The 18,155-nt window shown below is 25.1% G+C and overlaps 1 protein-coding gene across 2 annotated transcripts in view; it reads right to left on the reverse strand.

Moving 5' to 3' along the window:
- Positions 1-18,155, reverse strand: part of LOC129614681 (calcium/calmodulin-dependent protein kinase type 1) — a 40,846-nt gene that overhangs the window by 10,729 nt on the left and 11,962 nt on the right. The window contains exons 2-5 of one of the 2 annotated variants that reach the window (XM_055529482.1): positions 10,981-11,419; positions 10,136-10,270; positions 4,713-4,757; positions 14-88 (exon numbers count right to left, since the gene is read on the reverse strand). In XM_055529482.1, the coding sequence (XP_055385457.1) occupies positions 14-88; positions 4,713-4,757; positions 10,136-10,270; positions 10,981-11,093 (368 nt within the window). In that variant the 5' untranslated portion in view covers positions 11,094-11,419. The remainder of the gene's footprint in view (positions 1-13; positions 89-4,712; positions 4,758-10,135; positions 10,271-10,980; positions 11,420-18,155) is intronic. The other variant, XM_055529483.1, reaches the window with a different exon arrangement.

Below are 18,155 nucleotides of genomic sequence, written 5' to 3' on the forward strand. Positions count from 1 at the left end.
ATTAGTTACTTACAATTCCATAACTAAATAAACCTTAGATTTATCCTCATATGTTTCAAGAAGTTGCACTATATTCGGATGTGTTAATCTAAATAAATAAAAAATAAAAAAAAAAATGAAAAAAAAACAGAAAAACTAAACAAGATTAAAAAATTCAAAAATTATGCAAAAAAAAAATTAAATATTTTTTTTTTGTTTTAAAAAAAGGGGTGCATAAATTTTTTCTTTTTTATATTTTACTAACTATAGAATTTTTCATTGAGCGACAGATATCAGAATAAACAATACCATCAGTTAATTCAAAAAGCGCTAAACATTTTTTGCCTAATGTCTCCAATTTACTATCTGAAACTATTTTTAAATCTATTTGCGTTTCACTCAAAATTTTTTTACTTACCGCATTCTGGAAGTTAACCAATAATATAACTGTCATAAAATTTTTCTTCAATAATTTTTTTACTTTACAAGAGACCGTTCAATAGATTAGTTAAAAATTGTATATAATGCAATATTCAGAAACGTCCTTTTCACAAAGACATCAGCAACAAGTTATTAGCCATATACCATCGGGTAGATGGTCAAAAAAGAGTAAAATTTTTGTTTGGAACATAGTGTCAAATAGGAACCGCTTCGAAGCTACAGATTCGAAGTTCTTAAGCTATTTTAAGAACATTTGTCGAAATTTTAACATACTGATGTTTTTTTGCTTGTAACTTCCGTTCCAAACTTCCGATTTGACACTATGTTCCGAACAAAAATTTTACTTATTTTCGGCCGTTTACTCGAAGATATGGTTCCTAATGGATTGTTGCACAATCGGTAATGGCATGCTGTTTATATGGCATATCGGTAATGGCGGGTAATGGCATGCTGTTTTTTAACATACATTAACTTTTTTTTGCAAAACAAATAAAATTTTTCTATAATGTTAAGAGATAAATTTATTGAGAGAATGTACTATTTCTGAAAGTTTGATCGAATTCAAATGCAATTATTTTGGTAATTTCAAAAATTTTTAAATGTCGAATTTTCAACCGAAATATATTTTTCCGAAATGGTGATTTGTATATAAAAAAAGAAATTTGACGTGGAATCGATCTGTAGACACCTGTTGCCGTGTCGCAGTTTACTGTATTAAAATTCATGTATTAAAATTCGGGTAGTTTTCTACGAGTATTAATTAAATCACAACTAATTAAATTTTTCATTCAGTTCTTATTAATAACTTGGTTAATTCTTCGGTCAACATTCATATTACTTAACTTGTTAATTTGAAATTTGAATACAATATCAATTGGTAACTGAGAAAGAATAGACAAGGTGTTTATAATTGTTGGAATACTTATATATAATATTAAATTATTTATTAGAATTCACTTATTAAATTACATTATACGTATTAAAAATTTTGTATTATTCAACTATATTAAGTATTTAGTATTGAAATTTATGATAAATACTAAATTAAAATTAAATATTTTATTAAGCTTAAATCAATTTTATAGTTAAAGGCGTTTCAAACTACTTAATTGTTTCACTAATAATGAGAGAGTGAAAATAGAAGCATGTCGCTTTTATAACAAGATTTTAAAATAGATAGCTAAATTCGTTGGGATACTACGAGAATATAATTCCACAATGACCATAACTTTTAATTTAGCTACAATAATAACCGCTAAATAGACACATTATCAATAATCTTAGGTAAAGAATATATACCACGAGGCACGTCTATCTTGATCTGCATGTTCGTTCGTCTATATACGATATTACTAAAAAATAAGATAAATTCACTAAATTATCACAAAATATTCACAATGAATATTTTACATCACTATTTGATATAGATATTATTGAGAGAATGATAGTAGTCATAACCCTTTAAAATTTGTTTAGCTGTATTATACATATAGAAACTATATTTTACACAAAATTTGAAATTTCGCAATGAATAATATAAATATTTTTAAACCACATTTAAAAAAAAAATTAATATGATAAATTACAGAAAAAAGAAGTTAGGCGACCGTTCTTACTGAAAGAATGTTAAAGATTAATAAGGTATATTAATATTGCTATTATCTTCAGACTTCAATGCTTCATATTACATGACAAAACAGGGAATCTGGCATGCTTATGTATAAATTTTGGTACCGATTCAATTTAACAATAACAAAATTACTATTGGGAAATAATATGTGACATAAATTCGTCTAGGATTTTTCGCGAAACTTACAGAAGGCAAGAAAGATTTTGGATGCGGTTTAAGATGGTATAAATTTTTTTTCCAAAGTATATGGAAGCATGAAACTTCAATTTTCAAAGTTAGGTTTAAATTTTTCAAAGTGAAACTTAAGCCATTAATTGATCGAGTTTAAATTTTTCAAATCAATACATTATAACTCGATGCCGTAATGGTTAATTCAACAAAACTCAACATTAATCCATTTAGAGACATTACTTCCAATAATTACATAATAAATAATTTTGTGCAAATAAGAATGAAAATAAAAAAAAAATCTTATATTTTAACTTTAAACGAGATTTTATAAATTAAAAGAATAAACAATAAAAGGTACACATCGTGTAAACGGTAAAAGTTAATTAAACAATTAAATTAACTAGGATTAAGGAAAAAATAACTACATTTATAATGAAGAAAGAGAAAAAAAAATGAATGATACCAAAAAAATGTGAAAAATTTTTTTTTGTATATGATTTGCGAAAAATGTTTTACAGGCGCCTTTTATAATGGGGAGTAATTGTGCTACAATATGACAAGCTATTTTTTTTTTGTTTTATTTTTGATGATAATTTTTTTTAAATAATTATAAATTATTTTAAATATTTAAAAATAAAACACAAATTGAATACTTAAATAAAAATACTATATAGAATTTATCTTTTACACTTACACTTATATAACATAAGCTAACCTAGAAGAATGGAAGTTTTAAAACATACAGATAATAATTATGAAATAATCACTAATTTTAATAATTACTAATTTAATATAGTGATAAATAATCACTAATAAGTCACTAATTTTTCTTTTTAATTTAAAAAAATAAATTTATACCTGTACGTTTATAATAAGATGTTGCTAATTAACTGAACAAAACAAGATAAAATTATGAATCAAATATTATATAATAATTTTATTTGTAACAAAACAACATTATGGAAACTTTATGTCTTAAAAAGTTTAAATTATATACTAGGCCCAAAATCTTTTTGTTGTTCAACTTTTTTATAATGTTTAATGGTTCTTTAAAATAATAAATCTGCGATTAAAACTAGATGTTTTTTTATCTTAAAGTTGCATAAAGTCGCAGAACTTTAGTAAAACGAAAGCTAAGCTTTTCAAAAATTGTATTCTATTAAAATAAAAATTTTTTAAAAAAATCTAATTTTCAGGCGACATAACGTAATTTTTTGTCCATCTGATACACCATATAAAAAATTTTAAGGATAGATATGTATATATTTTTCTTTGTAACACTGCATGGGTCGTTTTGTAAAAAATGTAAATCTCCCATTTTCTACATGAAATTTGAAATAATTTATAATTCTACTTTAATACCTCACATTTTATCCCTTTAAAATTTGAAACGAAATCAAATACAAAAAAGGCAAAAAAACAAGAAAAAAAATTAAGAAAAGGAGAAGAAATAAAATGAGATAAAGTGTTTGTAGTGTACACATTTATAAAAGTGAATATTATTAATGATGGATAAAACATTAACCGTGTTTTACATTCTCCGTATTACGACATCTCCGATTTAATACTCCATATTTACGCTTTATTTATATGTAATTTCAACATACCTACAATTTCTATTTACAATTTCTACTGTCAACTGTTGTTAATTTATGAAAAACCGTTGAAATTTAAATGAACACTGTTTAGTTTTTTGACAATTTAGCTTGAGGTCAAATTATAAAATATTATTGAACTTTAAATTAGAGAAAATCTAAAAAAAATGAAACTGTAACATTCTTTGCGAGCTAATGCTCTCTTGAGATAACGAATAATTAAATAAATCAATAAATAAAAATATTTTTAAGAATTTCAACTTTTCAACTTGGAAAATAATATTTCAATTCAATTAAGCCGCCTTAATTTTTAATTTGAAAATAAAAGTATGTTATAACAACCTGAAATATGAAAAAAAAAATTAGTCATAACTTATAAAATCTATATAAAAGAACTGATCTTAACTTTGGACAAATAAATATTACTTTAATGAGTATTGTAATACATTCTTAGTCTTTTGTACAACGGTAAGTCTATATGCAAACGGTAATAGAAACCAATAAATGAAATTGTAATATAATAGATAAATTAAGTGATTTCTAAGTGATTTGAAATAGTAATTTAAACTATATTTTATGGCGGCTACTAGGTGAATCAACCGAAAATTAAAATTAAAAATATAAGCGCATTGGAAACGTGCATAATTTTTTTGTTAATAAGTAGGCATTATTTTTAAAGGTTTGGCTCTATATATATATTTAGCTTTTTTATAGAACAATGGTAAGCCTATTATGATGTCGCTATACGAAAAATGACTGTGTATATTAAAAAGGTGTATATATGCATATATTAATGTCTTATTAAATATATTTTTGAACTAATTTTGAACAATTGGGTTTTATTTTTCGTTTATTTTTGGAATTTTTGTTTATGATGATTTTTTTTTTAAACTCACCGCTCTGTTTTATGTCCATCGACATCATTTTGATTTGCACTGAACCTGAGAAGGAGAAAAAGAGAAAAATAAAAAATAAAAAAATAGTTGGAGAAAAATTAAAATTGAAAAATAAATAATTAAAAAAATAAAAAAAAAAAAATAATCAAAATTAACTAGAAATTATTTAAAAATTAGAGAAAAAAAAAACAAACCACAGAACAAAATTCAATAAAAAATCTTAAAATTAAATATTTTTGTTACTTATATTATTTTCGTCCTTATTGAAAACGAAATGACGGAAACGAAGTTATCGAATTAAATTTGAACTGAGACGCTTTGAAAAATTATATTAATATTGAAAATGAAAGATACTTTAGACAATCATTATTACTATCGAATAAGATATTTTTTGATTTAAAATGAGATTATTAGAGGGATTATTTTACATCAAAAAATATCTTATTCGATAGTAATAATGATTGTCTAAACCGGATCTTTCGGATCTAATAATGATGTTTCTTTCATTTCCAATATTAATAAAACTTATTAAAGAATTTAAATCAATGAGATTATTAGAGAGATTATTAAATTTATAAGAGAGCACGCCTCAATTCAAAATTATAACCGAATCTAAAAGCAATCGAAAATGACTAAAATTTTACAAACATGTAATGTTGATATAATTGACATACAAAGATAATAATTTCCTTCTTCTGTCATGGCACAATATCAAAAGTAGACGTGACAAAATAGTTGTTTACCTTTTTTTTTATAAAATCTTAATTAAATTTGTAAATTTCGTGTAGTCGAAATACACAGGGTATTTCGCATAAGGTGGAAAGAATCTTTTCCATGTCTTTTATCAATTTCCGGCACAAAATGTATGGTTGAAAAAAAAGTACCAGCTTTTTCCTGCATATAAATATATACTTATAACTATAAAGATACTTATAACTATAAAGCGTTATAGAGGAACCATCTATAAACCATATAGAGGAATTTGTGCTATTTTTTTTTTCTTTTTTTTTTCGATGCGCGCGACGACATCTTAAAGACGCATATTACATATTCCTCTATCTCTCATGGTTTTACTAGTAAAACGTGTTATATGTGTTCAAAAAACATGAAAAAAATGCAAATTTCAATCATTTCATACAAACATAAACAAACTAAATAATTTTTTAGTGTAGTATGTAAAATAAAGAATTTATTATACACACCAGGAAAAATTTGGTACCTTCTTTTTAACAGGATATAGAAAACGGGTATATATGCACCCCCCCCCCCCTCCCTATTTATACAATTTCTTGCTGAAAATTGATCAAAGACTCATCCCTGAAATAATTTGTACCCTTATGCAAAACACCCTCTATAATAAATATCGCAAATGATTCAAACGATAGCTTGATGAATATTTCGTATTTACAAAAATTCAAATGAATTTCGAATCCACCATTTAGTAAGTAAACGTTTTCAATAATAAATAACAAGATTAGAAATAATTATATATTAATTAAATATAGCAAATATAGCAGTTATAAGTATAGCACTAAATAATGATAAAATGAGTATAAAAAAATTTATAGTAAATATTATCAAATAATTTAAAAAATTAAAAAGCTAAACTTCCATTTTTATTTAGATAACTCATTTTGTTTCTTGTAGAATTTTAGGGTTTACAAGACTACATAATCCTTAAATACTTGGATTTTACTCATGTATATGTATGCAACAAAAATGAATGTATATATATATATATATAAGTATCTAATGTTTTGTGCGATTGTTGTAAAAATTAATTCGTATGATAAATTTGAATTTAAAATAAAAAATTATAGATATGAGTTCAGTATATAGAAATAATAAAAAAAAGTGCATACCGGGTGTATCACATAAGGTAGCAAATAATTTTAGGGATAATTCTTTGATCAATTTCCAGCAAAAAATTGTATGGTAGGAAGTGCAGGTAGATTCGTGTTCGAACTACAGTCTATTAAAAAAAAAGTACCAGATTTTTCCTGCATATAAATAAAAGTTTATGATTTCGGAACAATGCGACAAAGAGTAACCATCGATGGTATAAAAAAACCAAAAAAAAATAACACAAATTTTTGAGACATTTCGTGTTTTTTTTTTTAATTTTAAAAAACAAAAACAGAAATTCTTTGACGAGCTTTATCTCGAAATTAATTGTAAAATATAATTCAAATCAAATGAACTGTAAGACCGAAAATAAAGAGCAATCAATCGCCTGTAAAACCAGCTCCGGATGTTATAAGCATTTATGTATATGCAGGAAAAATCTGGTACCTTTTCTTCAACAAACCTTAACTTGAAAACTAATCTATTTGCACCGTCCTCCCCATGCGCACAATTCTTTGCTGGAAATTGATTAAGGAATCATCCCTGAAATTATTTGCCACCTTTTGTGAAACACCCTGTATATTGTCCTCATACTGACAAACTCATAAATCTGCAAGATTAGCTATCAACCTAATTATTATAGCTATATTTGTGTATATTTTACGCTCTTAATGTATTCAAAACCAAACCGGAGTCATGGCCTTTTACAATTCCACGAATGTACATATACCTTAAATATTATGTTAAAATTTTTACAATATCTCAAAATTAGAACTTTTTAGATTTGTTTGGCATTGTGGATTCGATAAAATAAGTATATAAATTAAAACTTCTTCAGTTAGATATACAAGAGAACTGGCGGCGACACGGCACACTTATCAATTATATAGTTTAATATTTAATTTTTTGGAGAAAGACTTGACTTAAGAAACGAGGACTTTCTCAACTTGGTATACAAAAGTTATGAATTTTATAATATTTGCTTTGTTTCGAACACAGAAGGACTTACAGTAGGCATTTTTGTTTTGTTGTTATTGCTTTTGAAACAACGGGATTTTACGAAAAGAAATTTCCGAATCCCGCGATAATGAAATTAACATATTGTCAAAATATTAGTTCAACATTGACTATGTAAACTTTGTAAAAGGGTATTAAACAGTTCACGCTTTGAACATTGTAAAAAACTACCTATATATAAATATACGAATATTTATTTTACTTCATTCTAGATGCACGTGTACAGGAAATAAAAAATTAAATTTTTACTAATAAAATGTATAAAAGTTAGTTTAAGCTAATAAAATTATTGATTAAATCATATGTTTTTTTTATTTTAGATCATAAATATACATTATTTTTTCTCGATTATAAATTTACATTAAGTGTTTAATTTTGTTAAATGCATTACTTTATCGTATATATAATATAATATAGACGATAAAGTAATGACATCTATTGCATTTAATTTTTATATTATTTTAGTTATACTTTTTAGCACGATACACTTTATATAATGTCTTTATATCTAACAAGTCCCAATACTCAATTTTTTTTTACGAAATATTACGAATTTTTGGCTTCGTTGCTGGTTTTTTCTTTAAATGCCACTGATCGTGTCATATTTTTTGTCATTTTTTTCTTTTTTTTTTAAGTAAAAAAGAGTTTAATATTTTAAAGAATCTCAGGATATTATACACATTTTTTAAAAAGCTTCCCATTTAAATTCTATTGCACGAAAAAGAAAGAAAGGTAGGGGGAAAGAAAAAATGAAAAAAAATTAAAAATTCATATTTCAGTATGGTTTCAAATGTTAATGAGGAAGAATGTATGATTTTTCATGCACATTTTGTATTTCCCAATAAGGTAAGTTGAGTAGTGTCGGCTAACAAAAATGTTGCTAAAAGTAATATAGGTTGACACATTTCAACAATTTGAATTATCTCATTTCGGTTATGTATACGTTACTTATAAAATTGTTTCAAATAATTTCAGTTAGTTTTTAAGTTATTAAAAATAAATATGTATGTACCTACTTCCAATAAACTTTATTTTAAAACTATTTTAAACATGTTATATTGAGTGCTTCAAAAATTTTGTTGTGCTCTTTTTTCATATTTTATTAGCAGGTAAACAAGAGCAATCTATTTATAAAATGTCCCTGCATGTGTATGTATGATCTATCTTAATTCTAAACGGAAAGAATATTACATAAAGAACAAAAATTTTAAAATACCTGTTATTTTACAGTCGGAATTTTTGAGTCATTTGGTAAAATACCATTTATTTCAAAAATAAAAAAATATTCAAATCCGGTCATAAAAATATATGATTGTTTTTTCCAAACATTTTAAATATTTTTTTTTCTTAGGTAATTGATATAAATGATAGTAAGTTTTTAATATTTTTTCAAATAAAAATAGAGGTAAAATTTTGAAGTTTATATAAAATTTGTATTTAACAAATAATATTTGATTGTATTTTAGATATTATTTTCTAATTCCCTCTTCAAATTTTTTCTTTACTATGTATTTATATCAATATTTAAGAATTATCTTTCATTAATTATATTTTCAACTTGACACCACAGTTACTCCCCATATCTTGAGTTAACTTACCCTATGAGAAAAAAAAGCTGTTCACTTAAAAATAATAAAATGCTTTCAGTAACATATAAAACGTTGAGAGCGAAGGATGTGCTTGTTGTTTTTCCGTTTTTTTTTAAATTTTAAAATAATTATCAATAAAAATATTAATATATTTTTTTGATTTTTCAAATATATTTTCTAAATTTTACCTGCTTTATAATAAGTGTGAATTTATTTTAATATTTCTTCTCAAAAAATAGCCACTTCGATTTAAAAAAAACCCATATAAAATAAGGTCGTGCTTTCAAGTTTCTCTCTGAGCATTGGGACTTGTTAGATATAAAGACATTACTTTATATCGTTATTATTATTAAAATGTAATAGCGTTAAGTAAATTATGGTATGCAATATAGAGAAAATAAAAGTTAAATGTAAAAGGACGAAATACATACATAATGTTATGTATGTGTATATGTAGGTACATACTGTTTTATTTCAAAAGATGAGAAATTATCAAAATAAAAATAAAAAAAATTTGATATGGTCAGCACATACCGATCCGACCACAAAATTCCTGGATTGGCGAAACAGCTGAATAAGACTATGTAAAAATGTCCCTAACCCACCACATTCAAATTTTAAGGAAAACCTATAACAAGCTTTAAGTAATTTAACTAAAAAAGTGTATATATTTGATTATAGTAGAGTTTCACAGTATATGATACAAGAATTCTCTGGAGAGAACTCAAATATTAAATTTTAGAGCTCCTCTCCGCTCTGAATAATTTTTTTCCTAAAAAAATTTTAAAGAATTATAATGCTCGAGAGGCATAACATTAGCTCCGAACTAATTTACATTTACAGTTAAAATATTCCGTTAACAAACGATAGAACAATATATTATGTATTATAATAAATAAATATAAAAAAACTTATTTAAAATTTATTTTTTCTAAAAAAATATTTCTTTATTAAATTAAAATAATTATTTACCTTCTAAGGACCTTAATTTCATTCTCTAAGGAATCCTCTTTTCCTTTTAATGCTTTTTTATCTATAATTTTTACGGCAAATAATTGTCCAGGACATTCTTTGCTTTCAGCTAATCTAACTTCCGAAAAGGCACCACTGAAATTAAGTTATTGTATTTAAAATTTAAAATCTAACATGAATTTTTTTGTAGGTTTACATAAATACAGTCACCCACACTTAAGTGCCACCATAATAAAAGTGATAAAGTAATCTAACCTAACGAGCTCTAAACGTGTTTTCAAATACATTTAGACCTGACTATTGTTCCCAAAAAAAGTAAGAGTGATAAATGTTATCATAAATAAATAATTTCGGTGCGTATGTAAAAAACGAGTATTTGCACTATTTGCACTGTGTAACGAATATATTATTCTTATTATTTTACAAAAATAAAGTCATTAATTTAGGTGGTAAGTAAAAAGAGCCAATATTTGATGCTAAACAACGATTCGAAATTGACAAGCCATTCATTATACAAGAGAAAAAAGAATAATGATATGTATTAATGCTCCAAAATAAAAGGAAATCTCCAAGAGATTTTAAAAAAAAAATAAACACAAAAATCATTAAATCGTTAAATGAGCCATTGGCATAGATGAGCAATAGAACTTGATTATGAGCGCACGCTCGTTTTATATGAGAGGGAGATAGCAAAAAAGAAATTTGAATGTTGAGAATTTTGAGATTCTGTCTGAACTAAAAAATCACTCAATTATTATGAAAGTTGTTGAACTTAAGCTTGGCTTACTGTATATGAATTTATTATTTATGAAAATTTTTATATAATTTATAACAATTTTACTTACGTTCCCAATAATTCTTTTAAATTATATTTATCTTCAATGAAGATTTGTTTGTCAGATTCTTTTGCATCTTTTTTGGATTTTTTCCCTGAATCCTTTTTGCCAAATAATGGCATTTTTAAATTTTTAAAAATTTTTATATAATTCACTTTTAAAAATTTTTTTGTAACTTTTTATTCACTAAATTTTTTATATATTTTTTTAATTTATTTATTAAACATTTATTTTGATTGATAAAAATTTTTATAACAGTTTTTTTTTTACGTTACATTCATATTACAGTTTATTCTATCTATTATAATTTTGTTTTTATATTTTATAATATATTTTATATTTCTATTAAAATAATTATTTAATTTTTTTACATTATATTTTTAATCTTTTTATATATGTATACATAAAAATCTATATAGGAAATAAATTTATTTAGAATTGCAATAATCTGAAATGAAAAAAAAAAAAAAGAATTTATTAATTAAAGTAAGTATAAAAAACTAGAGAATTTCAAAAAAGCAAAGATTTTTTTAAAAAATGTCAATTACATAATGTCGTTTTCAAAGTTTAGATCGTAACCAAAACAAAAAAACAAGATGTGATCAGCATCGAGCCGATCACAAAATATATTTTCTAGTATTTAGCATAAATGTTACACAAGAAAACATTCATTTCAAATTTTAAGGAGTCTATAGTAATCTTAAACTTGATATACTTGTAAAAATATCTTTGTTCTTATTAGAGTTTCATTTTTCACGTTTTGATTTCTCTCATTGAAATTCATGAAATAGTTTCGTTGACAAACAGAACTCAAATGCTAAAAATTAAGAAAATCCTTTTATTTCCTATATAAAAAAATTGCTTTGATTAAAAATATATATGAAATAACCGTCTCATTGTAAAAATTTAATTTATAACTTAAGGAACCAGAAAAAAAATTTCCGATGGTATCCATGTATGTCATATGTCATGATAGTATCATCCCTGAAACTCAAAAAATTGTATAGTTTTACAACCAAATCACGCACAATACATACGACACTTATCAACTGAATATTAAAGATTATTATACTGCAATTTCAATATATCATAGGGTATGAACAAATATTTATACATATATGTATGTAAATATGTTAACAAATTCGACCTCGAAAATAGGATAAGTAATAAAGAAATTTTTAAAACAAATTGTGAAAGATCAAGATGGAGAAATATGTATAATGTGAGATGGGAGATGCAAATTATAATAATTAAAATAGAAAATTATTACAAGTACAGCAATAATAAATTCATTAGATTTTTACAATTGACATTTAATTTTTCGAAAAATTTAACCCTTATACAATACATACAATATAAAAATATAAAAGCAATATATAAAATATAAAAACTATTCAAATTCAAGTCATGTTAAATTGACTATGTATATTTGTATATGTATAATCTATTATTGTGAATATAAATGTAAACATAATTCATTATACAAAAATATATTTTCAATATTTTCTACTTTTAATTACTTTAAAATATTATTATGATTATAAAAATGAGATTTTAATCTTTATCAAAAATAAAAATAAAAATAAACAGAAAGCATCAACTATATAATAATAACCTTTTTGATCCCATTTTGAATTTTTTTTTAATTATTTGACAAAAAAAAATCTTAAAAATTACAAATACAAAATGCACAATACAAACATATACATACACGATTGTACATACGTATTTATGAATATATTATTCATAAAGATGCTAAAGAAACAGCTGTAAGTGTTGCCGCCATTTGATGCAGTTATTTAATTACCAATATGTAATTACATTTCGATGACACCGTTACAACACAAAGGTACATATAATTTTACTCTAAGTCAATCTTTAGTCTAAGTCGGTAGAGAGATAGCGACGAAGCCGCCAGTCCTTTGAGACTGAGATATTGGTTATCTGGCGTTGCAATTCTTTTGAACTGAATTTTTTCGGAGATATTTTCGCCTTTATACTTGGAACACATATATTATGGGCGGTATAATGAATCGCGTATGACTGCGGTGGCACAGAGGAGATGTTCTCTTGCCCTCATTTGGTTCCCTTGAAAATCTCATATACTATACGGACTATATGCCGCCCCACTTCTCAAAATATATATATTTTTATATTTTACCGAATATGGCAATTTAATAATTCAAAAACAAGCCAAGTGCTTTATAATAAAAAAAAAATAATAATAAAAATTTCTCTAATCTTCTTATAAATAAATGCTCAGTACATATATATCTACAAATGTATGTGCATTTAAATTATATTTCTGTTTATATACTTACGTTGTCATATTTAAATAATTATGTACTTAAAAATTATACTTATACATACTTGTAAACATAGCATGCGTATGATTTTCTAAAAGGAAACATCTTACCTTTTATATACACTCAAAATGTTGTATATGAAAATACAAACAGGGTGAATAAATAACGTGATATAATCTCCCCGGGGGGCAGAAAAGTGGAACAATGGTGGCAAATGGTAAATGAATATTTAGCCTCCAAAATTTCAGTTGAAAATTTTTGGTTTCGACAAAAAAAAATGTATCAACTTAGACGAATATAGCTTCCATAATTATTAGCCGATTTAAAAAAATTTACATGCAATGGTAAACTGAAAAGGTGCTCTTTATTTAAAAAAACAACAGTGTGTCATTTGTTGCTTTACTTTAAAACTTACTGAAAAATAAGTCAAAGAAAAAAGTGAAAAAAAAGTTTCACAAAGCAACCAATTACTAAAAAATTTTCCGCATTCAATTATTTTCCTCATAATTTGAAAAATTTTGAGCTGATCTTGAAATTATTTTTTAATAATTTTCTTTTTTTTTGGTGCGATGTCCCGCAACCGCCCCCAGAAACGATTTTCCACCTTTTCACGTTACGAGTTAGACCTGTATAGACATATAGGCTTATATGTATGCACACGTCTAAGAACTAAAAATACTTAAATATGAATATAAGTAGCGTTAATTTCAAATAAATAATAATAATAATGAATATTCAAAAACAAAATAAAATAATTTACATAACTATTTTGAATAAATTTTATTAATGACATACACAAAATGACTTACATAAGTATTTATATATATATATATATATATATATATATATGTGAATTATTAATTTTACTAAATCATTTACATATCTATATACATATAATATATGTATGCGTACATACCAATCTTCATACACAACAATTAAAGTTCTCAACATTCCTCTGTTTGTATAAATTCAAATAATCCTTTCATCAATTCAAAAATGTAATTTGTAAATACAAGCAATAAATAAGGTATAGGGAGGGCGGGGGGGTCTTTTTATAAATCAAAATATTTTTACATATATATATATATATGTACATGTTTACATATATACACACATTAATAAAAATAACCCATAAAAACATATGTAGGCATACACAATTAAACTTAGATGTATTACAATTTGCACGTGTACAATGAAATTCAATTAAAAATCCAAATACAAATTAGAAATCCAAAAATTTTTTTTATCATTAAATACGAAAATACAAGGGGGTCGAGTATTGTTCCTTCTATCATTTGACATTTTTCTTGCTAAACAGGAAATATTACTTCTCGTTTCGGAATATCTGTTATTCTATTCTAATTTAAATCTGTTATTAAATTAAAGCTTTAGGTGCGTTTAGGTAGGGGTTAAACAAACAAAAATTTGCTACATATATGTATAACAAATACAAATTTTAATACGCAATTAATTTTTTTTCTACATTTAAGAATAGGTAACAAATATATAAGGTTAGGTAGTAACCCAACTATGGATATCTTTTGGAAAGAGAGAAGCCAATTGATTTTATTTTAAAATCGGTTAAAGCAAGTCTTTTTTTTACATACAGTATAACAGTAATACAGCAATAGTAATTTACAACAACTCCTCTCCCCCATTTTATGTCAAAAAAAAATAAAAACGGCGGGAAGTATCCATGTATAGATTCGTTTTAAAACATTTCTTCTCTCAAGCCACCAAGGTTTGAAATTCACTCTATATATGTATGTCTTTTTTATGTTATGCCCATTTTTTTATGATCTTACCAGAAATTACAAAATTTGAAATATTCACCCTATATATGTTTATCCCTATCTTTATGATCTTACTGGAAAAATCATTAAGTATTGCTCTTCTTTGGAAAAAAAAAAATCAAATTTCTCAATATTATTATCAAAAACAAAAAATTTTAAGCGTTAAAAATTTATGATGTTTCTGTACCTTATATGTATATTATTTATAAATGTGTACATATATATAGAGTGATTCAATAATGAGTAGAATATTGTATACTTTCATTTATGAAAATGGATAAAAAATAATTTCTTGGGAAACATATGTTAAAACTCAAATTTTTTCTTAGATGCTTATAAGGGTTTAAGGAAAATTTCTACTTTTGCACACTTTTATTGCTACATGTATATAATTTGCATTCCAAGAGTATTTAACACACAATATTAAGCAATACCTAGGGTAGCCTGTGCCTTTGTATATGCGCTTTCAAAAACTTTTTATATAAAAAAGTATATATAAAGGCAAAGTGTATATAAAAAAGTGAAGAAAAAATGGAATTTTCGTGAAATTCTAAAATCCTTGCATTTCGGAAACCATTTTCGTTTTTGAAAATTCAATAAAACAAAATGTTGAAAATTTTTGATTATCCACCAAAGGTATGTAACGTTGGACTCAATTACTAATCACCCTGTGCAGATACTTCGCCCCTAAATAAAATACATATACATTCTCACAATGATAAACATACAACTATAAGCACACATTGTACGGCAATTCTGTACTCGTGTTTTAGTCTTATTTTTTTCTTTGTGCTAATTTGTTACTATAATTATTTCTCCTTTTTTTATATTTTAATTTTAATTTCTGTTTTCATTGTTTATTATTTCCGTTTTTTTTTTTTGTCTGTTTGGCTCTCATTAACATGATAATAAAAAAGTTTTTCTTCTAAATTATTTTAAAATTCAAAATTATTGAATTTGAATTCCATTTTCAATATCAAGAAAAAAAAATTATTTATTATACTCATAAGAATAATCAAGAGCACAAAAATTAAAAATATTATAATGTTAACCCTGGTACGACCAAGGGGTTTTAAGTTTTATTTAAGTTATGTGTATTAACATCATATATTTTGATACACATCAGTTTAGATCTCTGCCATTGACATTTACCATAGTTCCTTAACTGGCTAAACAATGTGACCCAGGACACTTTCGGCTTCCGTGCCTGGACATAAACGAAGAAAATGAGCTGTCATCTCTTGCTCTTGCTTGCTGTTTTTATCAGCAATAAATTATGCTTTTAAATTGTGCATTCTTATTATAAAAAAAGGAAAAGTGAGTTATTGTTCAAATTTAACAAAAAATATTTTACACCTAACAAAAAATGTTTTAAAAATTATTTAATTTAATGTATATTGCAAATCAAAAAAATTGAATTAAATTTAAATTTTTATATTTAAAAATGAGAAGAAAAATAAGTTGGATTAACCAATGGTTTGTAACGTAGAACATCTCCCTTCAACAAGTGAAAATTCTGTTTATAAAAGCAGTACTACTGTACAATGTACCACTACATTGTTAACATTGCTTTCATTCTTATAAGAATATATTTGAAAAATTGCATTTTAAGATGAGCAATGTATTCAGTCTATGAAATAAACAAAAAAAATTAAAAGGACGCTAATATAATGTTCGAATTTAAGGGTTAATTGCGTGAGTTAAGAAAAATAATTATGTATACTTTTTAATGGCATGGCATTTACTGTTAGCTTTCTGTATTTATAGAAATCTGGAAAAGTTTCCAGTATCAAGGTGCCAAAAATTTGATTTATAGAAATTTCGGAAGCCGATAGCTTGAGAGGGGATAGAGGTGGAAAAAAAAATTCCTTCAGCGAAATAACCTATTTATCTGTGTTTAAAGTGGGCTAAAACTTCAGGCTCCTACAACTTGCGCTCTAGAAGAAAACGATATCAAAAATTGGAAAAACGGGTTTTAGGCAACGGTAAATTTCAATGGTCATTTTGTTTGTCTACTCGACAAGTCAAGAAAATTTAAAAGATATTGTTGGTTTCCTTAAAATAAATTAGCGAAAAATGGCTTTTTTTTGTGCCTATAACTTTTAGAGGGAAGGAGATAAGTAACCGTTTTCTTCTACGAAAATTTCATATACGGCTTAAGAAGTATGTTTTTTACCGACAGCATTGACACCAATAAGGAAGGTTGTTGTTAGGACAACAAATTTTATATACCGAGTTTTCGGTGGGAACGCATTTCTCCATTGTAGGGAAGCGTAAATAAACTATTTTAGATTTTTGCCCATATAACGAGAAATGATCAACCTCTAGTTAAATGGATACTTACGCTGCTCAACTACTTCAATTTAGGTGTTATCTATCGATGTTTATATTTGCCTAATCTTTTCTATTTAAAATAATGCACTTTGTTTTGGCTATTTTAAGTTTTAGTTTATTTTTTTTAAACAAATTAACAAAGAATTGTCGAATCTAAGCACCGACTTCATGTCATTGATATACAATAGAAAAAGTAATACTCAAAGGATTGTACCCTACGGTACACCCAATTGAACAAATTTCAGATTCTTTATCACTAATTAGAGTTTTTTGCTCTCTATTACTTAAATAGCTTCGAAACTAGTTTAAACTGCAACACTATATTTTTCAAGCTTTGTTAAAAATATGTTTCTTTCTTAGGTTTCGAAGGCTCTGCTTAAGTTGAGAAACACAACAAGAGTTTCATTCACAACATTCCATCTTCTTTATTCTTTTTCCATGAACTGATCTTCCAATTAAGCACGCTTTCCGTTGAGTACCCTGTTCTAAAACCAGTGTACTCCTCTCCTATTATATTATTACTATATATTAATTTTTGTATTTGTGTCTGTAATCCTTTCTAGAATTTTTTCATAGCAAGGTAGCATATTAATGGGATATTTCAGAATTTTAACCTTTTCTATAGGAATCACCAATGTCATTTTTCAGTTCGTCGGAAACACTGTTTCTGTAAAACTTTTGTCTACTATACTAATGACTAAATTTTCGATGAAGTTAAGATTATTTATTATTATAAATATTTTAGATGACA

The sequence above is a fragment of the Condylostylus longicornis genome, unplaced genomic scaffold (assembly GCF_029603195.1).
Source record: "Condylostylus longicornis isolate FDR11 unplaced genomic scaffold, ASM2960319v2 ptg000116l, whole genome shotgun sequence".
NCBI lineage: Eukaryota > Metazoa > Arthropoda > Insecta > Diptera > Dolichopodidae > Condylostylus > Condylostylus longicornis.